The sequence below is a fragment of the Schistocerca piceifrons genome, chromosome 4, assembly GCF_021461385.2.
Source record: "Schistocerca piceifrons isolate TAMUIC-IGC-003096 chromosome 4, iqSchPice1.1, whole genome shotgun sequence".
Lineage (NCBI taxonomy): Eukaryota > Metazoa > Arthropoda > Insecta > Orthoptera > Acrididae > Schistocerca > Schistocerca piceifrons.
Window position 1 is genome coordinate 381,276,463 of NC_060141.1, and position 15,859 is coordinate 381,292,321.

The 15,859-nt window shown below is 46.5% G+C and overlaps 1 protein-coding gene across 1 annotated transcript in view; it reads left to right on the forward strand.

Annotated features, from left to right (window-relative positions):
• Positions 1 to 15,859, forward strand: part of LOC124794669 (peroxidasin) — a 197,827-nt gene that overhangs the window by 77,883 nt on the left and 104,085 nt on the right. The window contains exon 8 of the mRNA XM_047258204.1: positions 13,196 to 13,351. Coding sequence (XP_047114160.1) covers positions 13,196 to 13,351 — 156 coding nt within the window. The remainder of the gene's footprint in view (positions 1 to 13,195; positions 13,352 to 15,859) is intronic.

The window sequence follows — 15,859 nt, forward strand, 5'->3', positions numbered from 1 at the left end:
GAAACAGGAGACAGAAAGAAAACACCATGAAAATTTTGAAAGAATGTCTGTTGGCCACTTCGGCAACGTCTGTAATTCTACTGAGAAATGTAGGTGGAATCAATCGAAGCACTGATTTAACATGTACGTGGAAATGAGTATTGCGATGATTTCCTAGAGTACTCTCGACTGAAGCGATACCAAGAACTCATATTCTGTTCACTGATATTGCACAGAAAGTATGGAAGCCGGTAACCGGTGGCAGATATCCAAGAGTTTGCAACCTTGTCTCCTTCCGCTTACCTGCCGATTTGTGGAACAGAAGCCCTCATCGAAATTACAGCTTACCGAAAACTTTATTCATCAGCTTCTTTTGTTGCTGGAAGGTGCTATGTGTTCAGCCAAAAATAGAAGTCTACCATTAACTTCTTACCTCAGAGTACTTAGTTTGGCGCCCTCTACCACTGTTATATGAGGGCTATTCTTTTTCCTAACCTGGGATCGGTAGCGAAATGAAAACCACAGTGAAAATCAAAAATGTGTTATCGGCAATATTTAGTTACATCTTCCAGTTGCTTCTTTACATATTCACCGCTCCGACTTAGACATTTGTCTTGGCGTCGTATCAAATTTGTCATATCCTCATCATAGAAAGCAGACGCCTGTGATTTCACCAAATCCCTATGCTGGTCTGCAGTTCGTTATCTATACCAATAATAGCCTCATAGACAGTGATTCATGTGAGCGAAGAGGTGAAAGCAAAAGGAACCAAAGTCAGGGCTGTATATGGTGGGTGATCGAACACTTTCCACCGAATACGCTGCAGGAACGTCTTTGTTTCACTTGGAGTATGAAAGTTACGTTATATGGCCTGCATGAAATCATGCGAAACTCTGAGCAGAAACTCCCACTTGGCCGGAGAACCTATTTTATAGGAATCTTAACGTACCACTGTGAACTCAGAACTGAAAAATTTAAGGTGTCGCGGGCTACGGGAGACACTGGGCAACACATCTGCGCAAAGCTTCGCCGGATTTTCACTGCAGTTTTAATTTCGCGACCTATCGGAGGCTGGGAAAAAGTGGACCTCGTAGTTTTGGTCGTAAAAACATTAGACACTGTACGCCGACACGTACTCATCAGGACCGTCCATGGGCGCCTATACGTCAGCTTACCGTAATATCGCCGGATTTGGACCGCTCTACCCGTCAGATTACTCGACCGCGGCTAAAAAATCTGTTTCATTTTCGTCCGGAAACTACTTCCATCAGGTGTAAACACATTTTTGCTCCCTGCTTCTATTCTGTGGTAGTGTACTCGTACTTATTAGTAGCTGTAACTCACAGTTATAGCTTTCCTCATTGTACTCGTATATGAGTCCTCACACTCACTGCGCACACTGATCACAGGAGACAAATTTGTTTAGCCTCAATGTGATTGTTAGTACGAGTGCATTTGTCTCTTAGTTATCGTACCATTCACTGACCTTTTCGGAATCACTAGCATGAATAATATAATATATAATAAACGCCTAAACGTCACCAGTCTCTGACTGTTATTTTCCGGTATTTAAATTAAGACTATGCCTATTGATGTTAGGTATTCTCTTTTTTCCGCTGTGCACAGAGTTGCTGACACTACATGAGCATGGTGAAAATGCATGTATGTGTTAGACCGGTAGTAGTCACACTCGTCTCCAAATGATTTAAATGTCGTACTTTATAAGTTGCATGTAATCTGTAAGAGGCGTATCAGGAAGTAAGGGCCGTTCGCCAATTACTTACACAGATGAGCCAAAACTTCACGACCACCGTCCACTGCGACATTGAATGTCGGCTGTTTGCATTATGGACACGTGATGTGATATGGAAAGTCTTAGGGTGATTCCGTGACGGCATTATATAAACTCAGGGATGATGGAGAAGGGTAAATGTACCAGTTTGAGGCAAGGGATGCTGACCTGGAAACGACCGAGCCTAAAATTACAAGCGAAAATCGTGTTACCTCTGACTACGGAAAACGGGTATCCGAAGTGCTGTTGCTAAAACTGTAGGGTAGTCAACTTTCAGAGGTAGCAGTATGGAATAAAACAAGATAAAAATGTCCTTTAAATATGGGCTATAAACGCGTATCATAAGAGCTATGAGCATTTGTTCATCTCCGCAACTGTGAAACAATTCTATTCTACCCAACAAGTGGCTATAGCTCCTAAGATATGCATTTATAGCCCATATTAATGGAGATTTTCATCTGGTTTTGGTTTGTACACCCTTCCCGAAAAATTTGGAAACCAAAGAGCTTGAAGTACGAGAGATGTGTTTCACAGTACTGAAGATATTCATTTTAGAGCCCATGTTTACTAGTCATTTTTCTTGTTTTGGTCCATAGTACCACCTCTGAAAGTCACCTATCCCACAGTTTCACAAACAGCACCGATACCTGTACTACACGGTCAGAGGTATTATGAATATTTTTGCTAATAACTCCTGAATCTATCATTTCCGCAGCGGGGACCTTTACCACAAATTGATACATTCATCGTTCTCCATCGTCCCTGAAAGTTTGTGACGCCACCATGGGATCATGCAGAGACGAGGGGGAATCATTACAGCAATGATATACGGGCCGCAAATGGGGGATTCCATGGACATAAGAGTCTTCGTTAAATGGCAGATTGTTATGGACCAGCGCATGGGAACGAGCTTCTGGGAAACCGCGAAGCTGGACCACTGTTGGCGTGCTACTGCGTGAGCAGCTGTGGAAAGTAGCTGGAGGACGGTGAAACTACGAGTAGCAGACAAGGCGTTGGACGACTACGCCCGGTCACAGTACGCGGAGCTCAGGTGCTTTCCCGCGCTGTAAAACAGTACAACTGGCGATCTATTGTTGAATTGAAGGCGAAGTGCAATGCCCGTGCAGGCACAACTGTTTCGAAACACACCGTTTACAGCACATTGTTGAACACTGTGCTCCGTACGTGACGACACCTGTGTGTTAACAATTTGACAAAACGACGTCGTTAGTCACAGTTGCAGTGGGCACGGGATCATTGAGTTTGGACCGGGGATCAGGATCAATGGAAACATGTCGCCTGGTCAGATGACACACGTTAGTCTTGCATCAAGTCGATAGTCGTATGCCGATACACTGTCATCGAGGGGACCGAGCGAGGTGACGCAGTGGTTAGCACACTGGACTCGCATTCGGGAGGACGACGGTTCAATTCCACCTCTGGCCATCCTGATTTAGGTTTTCCGTGATTTCCCTAAATCGCTTCAGGCAAATGCCGGGATGGTTCCTTAGAAAGGGCACGGCCGATTTCCTTCCCCATCCTTCCCTAATCCGAGCTTGTGCTCCGTCTCTAATGACCTCGTTGTCGACGGGACGTTAAACAGTAATCTCCTCCTCCTCCTCATCGAGGGGATCGTCTCCTCGAAAGATACGCATCTGTTAGGACGTCGGCAGCTAGAGACAGTATCACGCTATTACGCTTGGTTCCCATGGGACATGTCACAGTACTCGAAACCACCAAGACTGTTGTCGACTACGTAATCATTACTACGGACCATCTGAGCCCCTTCATCCTTTATGTCGTCCCCAATGGTTGTGTAGTCTCCCAGAATGGTAACTGTCTGTGCTATAAGGGCAGAAACATGCTACAGTCGTTTGAGGAGCATAATAATCAACTCATGTTGATGTCTTAGCAAATTCGGCTGATACGGATCCGATACTACACATCTGGGATGCTATCGGACGCCAGCTGATCGATCGCAAAACACCAACCCGTAGTTTACCGGAAATGCAATACTTGTGCGCAGACATCTATTGCCATATACCTCTGGAGACCTACCAAGGACTTGCAAAAGCCATCCCACGCAGAATCTATGCTGTACTGTGTTTCATCGGTGGAGCACTACGGCAGTTATGCAGATGGTCATACTATTTACAGTCATCCAAGTGTTCATCGAAAATGCTTTATTGGCGAATTTTAGTTTTTACCAGCCTACATTTGCAAGTAATCGGAATTCACTTCTAAGCACTTTTCATAACGTTGCACTAGAATCTTCATCTCCTCCGCATTAAAGTTCTCCGTTTGGGAATGGATCCAACTCACAACAGCGGCCTTGAGCATCTCATTGTCTTTAAAACCATGGTCCACCAAGACCTTATTACAAGCGAAAAAGGTAGCTACAGTCGCTACGTTCGATGTCGGAAACGTAAAGCGGCCGATTTTATGTTTTATCCTTGGTACGGGCCAACGGCCTCGCCGCACTGATAACACCGTTTCCGATCAGATCGCCGAAGTTCAGCGCCGTCGGGCTTGGTTAACACTTGTGTGAGTGATCGGCCGGGTCTGCCCAGCGCTGTTGGCACTCAACCATCGTGTGCCTGGTTGGGGAGCTAGTCGATTGAGAAGTAGCCGCTCCCGTCACGAAAACTGGAAGCAGCTGGGAGAGTCGTGTGCCAATCACAGGGCCGTCCGTATCCGCACTGAGAGACGCCTGGCGGCTGCGGATGACGCATCGATCGGTCGATACCGTTCTGCCTTCCAAGGCCTGTTCGGACGAAATTCTTATCCTTGGTACGGAGAGCGGTGTGTAAGCACGTGATGACGAGTAGTATTCCCGACGACAATTTACCGCACCGTAGATATTAGATGGCAGATCTGCATGCAGTGATGCATACAACATGAGAAACTTCGTTACAAGAGCACCAATCGTCGTTCGCCAATCCCATCACAGATTATGGACCGTTGTTCATAGAATGAAGGCTTTCACATCAGGTGTTTATATTACGTAACACTCTGGGCTGAGATGCCGTGGTCCATACATAAAACTCTCCCCTGACATTTCGTCTTCGTCTGCGGAAGCCATCCTCCGAGGACAAGCAGCGAACTGCAGCGAGAGTGAGCGCCGTATATACCGGGTGATCAAAAAGTCAGTATAAATTTGAAAACTGAATAAACCACGGAATAATGTAGACAGAGAGGTACAAATTGACACACATACTTGGAATGACATGGGGTTTTATTAGAACCGAAAAAATACAAACGTTCAAAAAATGTCTGACAGATGGCGCTTCATCTGATCAGAATAGCAATAATTAGCATAACAAAGTAAGACAAATCAAAGATGATGTTCTTTACAGGAAATGCTCAATATGTCCACCATCATTCCTCAACATTAGCTGTAGTCGAGGAATAATGTGTGAACAGCATTGTACAGCATGTCCGGAGTTATGGTGAGGCATTGGCGTCAGATGTTGTCTTTCAGCATCCCTAGAGATGTCGGTCGATCACGATACACGTGCGACTTCAGGTAACCCCGAAGCCAATAATCGCACGGACTGAGGTTTGGGGACCTGGGAGGCAAAGCATGAGGAACGTGGCGGCCGAGCCCACGATCATCACCAAACGACGCCCACAAGAGATCTTTCACGTGACTAGCAATATAGGGTGGAGCGTCATCGTGCATAAACATCGTACGTTCGAGCAGTATCAGCCAGGCTGGGGATGATGCGTTTCTGTAACATATTGGCGTACCTCGCACCCGTCACGGTAGCAGTTACAAAACCAGATTCACGCATTTACTCGAAGAATAAAGGCCCGATAACGTTAGATGTGGTAAATCCAACTCATACCGTGACTTTCTCCTCGTGCAATGGAGTTTCGACGACAGTTCAAGGATTTTCGGTAGCCCAAATTGCGCAGTCGTGGGCGTTGACAGACCCTCGGAGCGTGAAATGAGCTTCTTCGGTCCACAACACGTTACTCAACCAATCGTCATCTTCCGGCATCCTCTGGAACGCCCACACCGAAAATGCCCTCCGCTTCACTAAATCGCCAGGTAACAGTTCTTGATGCCGATGGATTTTGTACGGATAGCATCGGAGGGTATGCCTCAGTGCCAACCAAACAGTAGTGTATGGAATGCCGGTGCGACGTGCGACTGCACGAGCGCTGACTTCCCCGTGCATAGACGAACCCGCTACAGTCTTCATTTCTTCCTGAACTGTCTCAGCAGCATTACGTCTTGTGCTCGGTCGGCCACTACGGGATCTATGGTTTAAACAACCCGTGGCTTCGAACTTCGAAATCGTTCTCGCCACAACTGCATTTGTCAACGGACCTTTACCCGTTCGAATCCCCTTCCTATGGCGATAGGATCGTAACGCTGAACTAGCACATTCCCCATTCTGATAATACAGCTTCACTAAAAGCACCTTTTCAGGTAAAGTCAACATGCTGTGACTGCTGGCGCATCTGATTCTCTCTCTCATTAGAGCTCCTTTTATACACGATTGTCATGCGCAGTCACTGTCGTTTTGCTGTCCAGCGCCATCTCTCGGACATTTTGTGAACTTTGTTTTTTTTGTTCTAATAAAACCCCATCTCATACCAAGCATGTGTGTCAATTTTTACCTCTCTATCTACATTATTCCGTGGTTGTATTAAGTTTTCAAATTTATACTGACTTTTTGATCACCCGGTATAAGCCATCCAGAGGTCGCCGTTTTCAATCACGTGACGTCGGCTGTGCTATAATCTCTGATATTGGCAACTGTGGGCCCTAATTATATTCTGGTCAGTTTTGATGTGGCGTCGTTTTCCATGATCCCGGTGAACGAAGCGATGACATGTATAGCAAACATTGTTCCTAGTGATATTTTGGCATTATTCAGACACTGCCTTACAACAGCTTATTTTCAGTATAATAATGTTTTTTTTTTTATGAACAGAATGACGGGGTGGCTATGGGAAGTCCACTTAGTCCAGTTGTGGCTAACATTGTCATGGAGAACTTTGAACAACGGGCGCTGCAGACAGCTAGAAAAAGACCAGCCAGATGGTATCGTTATGTAGAAGATACATTTGTTATATGGACGCATTGGGAAGAGGAACTCCCTGCCTTCCTGTTACATACAAATAGTATTAATCCAAGCATTCAATTCACTATGGAAAAGGAAATCGATGGTCACCTGAACTTCTTAGATGTGACTGTAATCAAACTAGAGGACGGATCACTGGGTCATAAGGTTTTTAGAAAAGACACACACACTGATCGTTATCTGCAGAAAGATTCTAACCACCACCCAAGACATAAAGGGGGGTTGATTAAAACATTAATAGACAGGGCTCACAAAGTATGTGAATCATCTCACTTAGATGATGAGATTGAACACCTTAGAGCGACCTTCAAGAAGAATGAGTATTCCAACAGAGAGATAGATCGTGCACTACGTCCTAGACTGACAACCAGGACGGACGAGGATCGACACCAACCCAAGGGGGAAGTGGTCTTACCATTCATCAGTAAGGTCACTGATCGCATTGGAAAAATTTTAAGCAAGTACGATGTGGAAACTGTTTTCAGACTCACCTCGAAAAGAAAAGAATGTTTAAGATCCGCAAAAGATAAACGACATCCTCTATCTACACCAGGTGCCTATAAAATTCCGTTCAGCTGTGTAAAGGTCTATATAGGCACCGGTACAACAAAAAGAAGCGTCAACACATGTCTGGGTGAACATAAAAGGAACTGCCGCCTCGAACATATTGATAAATCGGCTACAGCGGATCATGTGTTTCAGGAAGGTGATCATGAAATAAAGTTTAGTGAGACGACCGTCATAGCAAAGACGTCGCATTATTATGCGCGAATGTACAGAGAGGCTATTGAGATTGCCAAACACTGCAATAATTTTAAGAGAAAATATGAAGGCATTAAGCTGGATAAGATATGGATGTCAATATTGCAGCAACAGCGTGACAATTGAGAAAGTTGACAGTATCAGAGATTACAGCACAGCCGACGTCACGTGATTGACAACGGCGTCCTCTAGGTGGCTTAAATATACGGCGCTCACTCGCGCTCTCTACCCTTCCAAGACCCAGGCCATCATCGTAGGTCGTACCACTCGCTCCTTCCGGCTCCTGGATTTCTCCCTTACTCTCTGCGCCCGTCCTGTCCGCCTCACCCCCCCCCCCTCACCTACCTTGGCCTCACCATTGACCGTCACCTCACCTGGATCCCTCATCTCCGCTCCATCCAATCCAAAGCCCACAACCGCCTCCGACTCCTCAAAATCCTCTCCGGCCGGACGTGGGGGTTGCACCCCTCTACCATCCTCCACACCTACAAATCCTTAATCCGTCCCATACTCTGTTACGCCAGTCCTGCCTGGATATCTGCCCCCCCCCCCCAAATTCTATAAGTCCCTCCAGATCCTTGAGCGTCATGCACTCCGCCTCACCTTCCGTATACGCCTCCCATCCCCCATGCGGATCCTCTATGATCTCATTCCTTTCCCCCATCTGCCCCTATTCCTCGAACATATCCGCATCCTCTACACCTCCCGCCATCTTGAACCCCCTCACCCCCTGGTTGCTCCTCTCCTCTCTGATCCCCGCCCCCTGCCACGTCTTCACCGTTGTGTCCCCCCTACCCTCCATCTCTACATCCTACATCTCCCTTCCCAAGGTGGCTTCCATCAACTCCCCCTCCCGGATGATGCCCTCTCTCCCTCCATTTATCCCTCATATCAACTCTGATCCTCACTCCCCCTCCTTTTCTCTGTACTTTTCCTGGGCTCCTTCTCCCCCCCTTCCATCCTCTTTCTTCCACACCTCCCCTCTCTTTGCCCCCTTCTCTCCCCCAAGCCCTTTTACATTTCCCTCCTCTGCCTCCTCTCATTCCGTCTCGCGTCTGCCCTTCTCCGCCTTTGTTAGTCCTCTCCTTCCTTGGTTCCCCCCCCCCCCTTTTTCGTTTTTTCCTCTCCTCCCTCCTTGTTTTTCCCCCTACTCCAGGTCCTCCCCCCCCCCGCCATCTGCCTTGGATCGGGGGGAGTGCCATCTTTGTGCTGCCTTTTTCGTGCAGTATTTTACAGTGTGTTTTCCAGTGCGTGCTCCGTGTTGTGTCTTTTGGGAAGTGTAGCGAACAGCCATCATACTGTCGCTGGGTGTGCTTTTTATCACTTGCGAACAGAAACCAGACTGTCGCCATGTTTTTTAATTGTGTGTCTACGATGTTACTTGTCTGATTCCTGAGTATTTTATCAACATTGCCGTCCCCTTTTGCTTTCTGTTTTAACTTTCCGCATTTTTATGCCATTTTCCACTTTAATTCACCATTTTATCGCCTGTTTTTTCTTGTTTCTTTCTTCTTCCTTTTTTTAAAATATGTCTGTAGGCTGTAGAGCAGCGTAGTAAGCTGCTGCCAGCCCGCCCCCTTCGGGGGAATTGAAAATCAATAAAGAAAAAAAAATCGCGCTCTCGTTTCAGTTCGCCGCTTGTCCTCGCAGGATGCCTTCCGCAGTCGAAGGTGAAACGTCAGGGGAGAGAGTGATGTATGGACCACGGCATCTCAGCCCGGAAGTGTTAAGTAATGACGGCCCGTTGTTGTTCCATTTCATCGGTCTGGATAGTGGGCCTACCACTTCGCTGTTTTACAGCGTCTTTCGAAGTACAGACAACATTGTCTAACGTTTCTTCACTCATTACTGTAGGCCCATCAATTACAGCTCATAATGAATTTGAACACTTGTAGGATAGGATATTAGTGTTTAACGTCCCGTCGACAACGAGATCATTAGAGACGGAGCGCAAGCTCGTGTTAGGGAAGGATGGGGAAGGAAATCGGCCGTGCCCTTGCAAAGGAACCATCCCGGCATTTGCCTGAAGCGATTTAGGGAAATCACGGAAAACCTAAATCAGGATGGCCGGAGACGGGATTGAACCGTCGTCCTCCCGAATGCGAGTCCAGTGTGCTAACCACTGCGCCACCTCGCTCAGTGAACACTTGTAAATCACTCTGCACACGTAAACGAATTACAGCCCGAAACTGGGAAGAACGACAATTTACGAAGTCAATTTTGTTTGCTTTCACCCATAGTCGAACGACAACTGAACCAGAAGAATAACATCCTCGGCTGCGTGAATATTCAAAAGATTGCGCTGCAACTTTGTTCTGAGTTAGCAATATGTAAATTCCCGGCAGCGACCTTTACTTTTCGGAAATACCTCCTAATAAATTAGTGGTAACCATTAGTTCCCCCATCCCCTATTCCTTAAGAAATATATGTACCATCTTTTAAGAAATGTTGGTTTTTTACGCAACTTAATGTGTATGTGGTATTATTTCCTGAAAAGTATTTTCTGAGAAAAATCCTGAAATACACAGAAAAGGAAGCAGGTGCGAGTGGCCGAGCGGCTCTAGGCGCTTCAGTCTGGAACCGCGCGACCACTACGGTCGCAGGTTCGAATCCTGCCTCAGGCATGGATGTGTGTGATGTCCTTAGGTTAGTTAGGTTTAAGTAGTTCTAAGTTCTAGGAGACTGATGACCTCAGAAGTTAAGTCCCATAGTGCTCAGAGCCATTTGAACCATTTGAACAGAAATGAGAGAGGAAACAAAGTGATGCTTCACACGTTGAGAGAGCATGTGCTGTTACTTCATTGACTACGAAATCGAGTCAAATTTATACAGAACTCGGCAGTTTAAGCCCTGTTATCAATGTGCCGCTGCACCCGATCTGTCCTGGATGCAAGAACTGTTTCGGTTGGGAAGAAAATTAAAGAGCCATTTTACTGTCTCACGTGAGGTAAGATGGTCCGCAACTATAGTAAATTGTCCTTGATATCCTGAATACTGTCACTGGGACGGAATTTTCGTCTGCACTGGTAGAGGTATTTGGGGAGATTTGTGGCCACGGGAATACGTCAGCGTCACGCAGACATTTCATAGAGACACATCTCATGTGTGGACGATATTGCCGCATGATAGCTGACAGATGAGGACGCAGGATGTTCGTGACATACCACGGTGCCGCTAGTATATACTCAGTTACTACCAGCTGCGATCTAACGTCGCACCCTATTTCTGCCCGCACTTGACTCTACGAGAAATACCGTTGTGCTTCTCCTAAACATTGGAAGAAAGGGACCTTTCCCCAGACCACCATCATACTCACCGACGATAGCCATCAGGGAAAGTGCAGAAGAACGATTCATCGCTGAACACAATACGACGCCATTCATCATCAAATGGTGGAAATGGCTCTAAGCACTATGGGACTTAACATTTTAGGTCATCAGTCCTCTAGACTTAGAACTACTTAAAACAAATTAACCTTAGGACATCACACACATCCATGCCCGAGCCAGGATTCGAACCTGCGACCGTAGCAGCATCGCGGGTCCGGACTGAAGTGCCTAGAACCGCTCGGCCATAGTGGCCGGTCACTCATCATCAGTCCATGCTTCCCGGCCAAGGCATCACTCCAAATGCAGCCGTTCGTGTTGCAGTACTAATGCATGCGGCGGTAATTCTCTAGTTCAGCTGCTGTTAATTCCCGAGCAATGGTGCGGCATGAGACACCATGTTTCAGGGAGTCAATTACTTGTTCTCGGATGAGAGGCAGGCACGGATATGAAGGGCTGACGACGTGCTTCCTGCCTTACGGTGGTTATATGTGGTCGACCGGAACCCTGACGATGAGTATGCCTGCCCTCATATTCCCACGCAGTACACCATAGTGCACTGGCGGCCGGAGTGGCCATGCGGTTCTAGGCGCTACAGTCTGAAACCGAGAGACCGCTACGGTCGCAGGTTCGAATCCTGCCTCGGGCATGGATGTGTGTGATGTCCTTAGGTTAGTTATATTTAAGTAGTTCCAAGTCCTAGGGGACTGATGACCTCAGCTGTTAAGTCCCATAGTGCTCAGAACCATTTGAACCATTTGATTAGTGTTACCACATCTCGAAATACGAAACGCAAAGATCCTGCGGTAGAAGAGATCTGTTTCACAGTACTGAAGATGTGGTCTTAGCTCTTTCAGTATACATTTTACAGGCCATGTTTACTAGACTTTATTGCTTCGAATGACCGTTCCTGTCACGTACGTGAATATTGACCATTCTTCCTGGAACATCCTGCATATCCAACCATACATGAAAACCACATTATATACGAGCAACACTAGTGCATTCTGGTAGCCGTTTTTTTTTGTCACAGTCAATTGCAAACGCAATCATTTACATAGCAAGTGAAGGTGTGTACGTTTACGAATTTACACTGACATGCAACCATGTATTCTGGCTGCCTCACTCTCTCAGGCTGTGTATTTGTCGCAAAATGATATAATTCTGAACTTACAATCAGTGGTATATGCGGAGACTGTACGTAAAATTGTGCGAATAGAGTTGATGGTAAGGAAGTAATAAGTTAAAACCTTTTGCTTGATGCTGTAGTTCTACTGCATGAACAGCGAAAACGTAGTGAGAGTTAATTTTTTTTTTTCGTTCATTATTTTTTGGCGGTTACAAGGAGAACAAGTGTTGAAAATGTTTGAAATCATGTATAAAGTTAGTTGGATGTTGCTAAGTTCTCTCATTCTGAAATACAAAATAAATATAATCTGGGTAATTCGTGTGTTGAGTTAACCTTCTTCAAGACATATACACAGTTTCTAACTTTAATGCTTGTCTTGCTGCTTCAGAACTGTAACGTAAGGCTACTCTTGTAAATGAGCAGATTATGACAGAGTTTTAAACTTTGGAAATGGGTCAGTAATTACATGAAGGAACTGCAAATAAATTTTTTCTTCCCCTGGAAGCGGATAGACAAGCAACTTGTAACTGGAACTGCGCCCCATTCTAGCCGTTGGGTCCTACGTACACACTAACCGAGCGATCAATAGTTCAAATAGTCGACCGATCGATCGATCGATCGACCGATTGATCGACTGACCGACCGACCGACCGACCGACCGACCGACCGACCGACCGACACCTTACACACTCAGGAATTACATCGCCACCTAGTCCCCGTGGGTACGAAGTGGGTAAATATATACTTCGTGTATTATTTGGAGTATTTTGTTTTTCCCGCCACACACAACCGACGAATACAAATCGGAAAATTGGCGCGACAGCATTACACACGGCACTATCTCGTGGGTGAAGTAGTGGCAGCGGTTGGGTGAATTGGGGTGGTTGGTGGCAGGGGGGTGGGCGGTGGGGGGAGGAGGATGGATTGCGGGTTGTCACACCCGATCGACATAAAAGTTGGTCGGTCGGTTGGCCAAAACACCCATACACGCCCAATTTGTCGGCCGGTAGGTTGATTGGTGTGTATTGAGGCCCATTGGTAATATGAACGAAAGATCAAGCAGACACTCTAGCGAGTGCGCAACTAACGCAAAACTTGTTGTTGGATGCAGTTGCGCCGTCGTTCACCACGCGGCCGGACAACCTGACCATCAAGAGCGGCGCGCACGCAGAGTTCCGCTGCGTGGCCGACGGGTCGCCCGTCTACACGTGGTACCGCGACGGCCGCGGCATCAGCCCAGCCAACAGGATCTCCATCTTTAGCGGAGGTACGTACGCACTGTGCTGCGCTCTGGCGCTTCTCTTGCTTTCGCAAATTCTAGAGCCTTATGTACGTCTGCTTGTATGAAGAATCATTCAGCTGTCAAGCTGACCGCAGTACTGCCCACAACTGTTGAACGCTGAGGGAAGGAGAATTCACACAGACACCACAGTCATGGAGACAACTACACAGGCTGTTCCTTACTCAAAAAACAGATGTTCTAGAATCAGCCTGTAGTGCTAATTCTGAAAATTACTTTCATCTTGGTGTATCACGTCATGATTTTTCACAGAAGAAGTTGTGGTATTTTAAGGACTTAAATAATAGAAGCACAAATACTGAAATACGTGGGGCGTCTAGTAAGCAATGCAACACATTCTTTTTCTGAAAGCTTATTTGTTTTCAGAATGAGATTTTCACTCTGCAGCGGAGTGTGCGCTGATATGAAACTTCCTGGCAGATTAAAACTGTGTGCCGGACCGAGACTCGAACTCCGGACCTATCTTTCAGGAGTGCTAGTTCTGCAAGATTCGCAGGAGAGCTTCTGTAAAGTTTGGAAGGTAGGAGGCGAAGTACTGGCGGAAATAAAGCTGTGAGGACGGGGCGTGAGTCGTGCTTGGGTAGCTCAGTTGGTAGAGCACTTGCCAGCGAAAGGCAAAGGTCCCGAGTTCGAGTCTCGGTCCGGCACACAGTTTTAATCTGCCAGAAAGTTTCTTATTGGTTTTATTCAGGATTCTTATACAGCATATTATTCCCCACTCCTTCAGCTACAAAACCGTGTTTTCCAACACAATCTCCGTTCAATGTGATGGCGTCACACCACTTTACTGGGAGGGCCTATATGCCCACATAGTATCACTCTATTGGTCTGCGTCGGAGCCAACGTCTTGCAGCGCCAGCAACATCTCCGTCATCCAAGTAATACTTCCCGCGAAGTGCATCCTTCATTGAACCAAACAGTTGTAAGTCGGAAGGTGCGAGATCCGGTCTATAAGGTGGATGAGGAAGAACAGTTTCGTGAGCTCATCTCGGGCACACGTCGTGTCTACATGGCCCCTGCACGCCTCAGCATCGCGAGCTCTCCACGTCTCATTCACGACTGGACACCAAGCGGCAGTACCAGCGCTGGAAAAAGCCTCCATACCTGAGGGACTTATTCGCGAGCGCACAATACGTGACAAGAAAATAGTGTCACGAGTATTTCGTCGCCGGTAGCTATAAAGTTCGGCACATGGATTACACGTGCCAGTTCTTCGAACTTCGACAGCCTCTCCTGGTCTTAGGCGGGTACTACTTACTTCATTGTCTCACGACGCTCTCGAAGACCATCTTAGGAACCAACGCCGTCGGATGTGCAGACTTCTGTTTCCTTTACTGTCATGGAGAAGGAGAAGTTCGTTTGCATTTTTGTGGCGACGAATACACTGAATTCGTTTCTTCAGTTTCCTGAGGGTAGGACAATATAGTTAGTTGTACCATGAGGGAGGAGGCCAAACAGAATAACCCCCAGCCAAACAGAACAAGTCCCAGTAAACAGTAGTCATGACTTAAGCAGCTGAGGATGTTGAAACGTGCCCTTAGATGAATTAATGAATTACTGTGCTGATAAATCTCTTACATTATTTGATTTTCAAACAGCTGAGCAGAACTGAACGTACTCAGACATTTCGCTCTTTACCTATTCTGATCAACGCTAAACTGACAGCCAGTATTTTTTGCGCAACGCAATCTGTATTTCAATAATCTCTACAAGAGAGTGGCCCTGATTAACATTAACCTATACGTTTCACAAATCTCTTACCTCACAAGAATCTTCGTTACTCGAACTACTGCAATACAGCGAGCGCCACTACTGTCAGCTAAATAAAATATTCAAACTACTGAAGGCACTAACTACTGATAGGCATAGTTAGCAAATGAAAGATTTTGATAGAGAACAAACAATGTATTTACCTTAATAGTGTTCAAAAGTCATAATATATGTATCAGTCCATGATATCCAATGTTACAAATTTACTCTTTCTGATGGACACATGTCCCGATCGTCCGCTCTCAAAATTCCGCCATCTCCCTCCTCACATCCACCACTGCTGGCGGCTCACCCCCAACTGCGCAACGCTACGCGCTGTTCACATCCAACTGCCCTACACTACAATAGCGAAGAATGTTCCAACAACGCCAACCAACTACAGACTGCACACAGCACAGCCAGTGATTCTCATATAAAGCGCTACGTGGCGTTACCAAGAAAAAACCTAAACAGCCTACTTACAATGTGGCACTGAACTTTTTCTTCGAGGGAGTTGTGGCGTGGCGCTGCTCCATGGACTTCTTTTTTCATTTCAAAGTGATGAATCCATGTTTCATTGCCTGTGACGACGTTCGACAAAAAATTGTCACGATCAACTTCGTAACGCTCAAGCAGTTCCACACAGACGGTTGGTCTTTTGTTAGGCAGCGAGGAATCCGGCGGGCACGTACCTGGTGGACGAGTGTGTCAGCACCAGCAACAGAG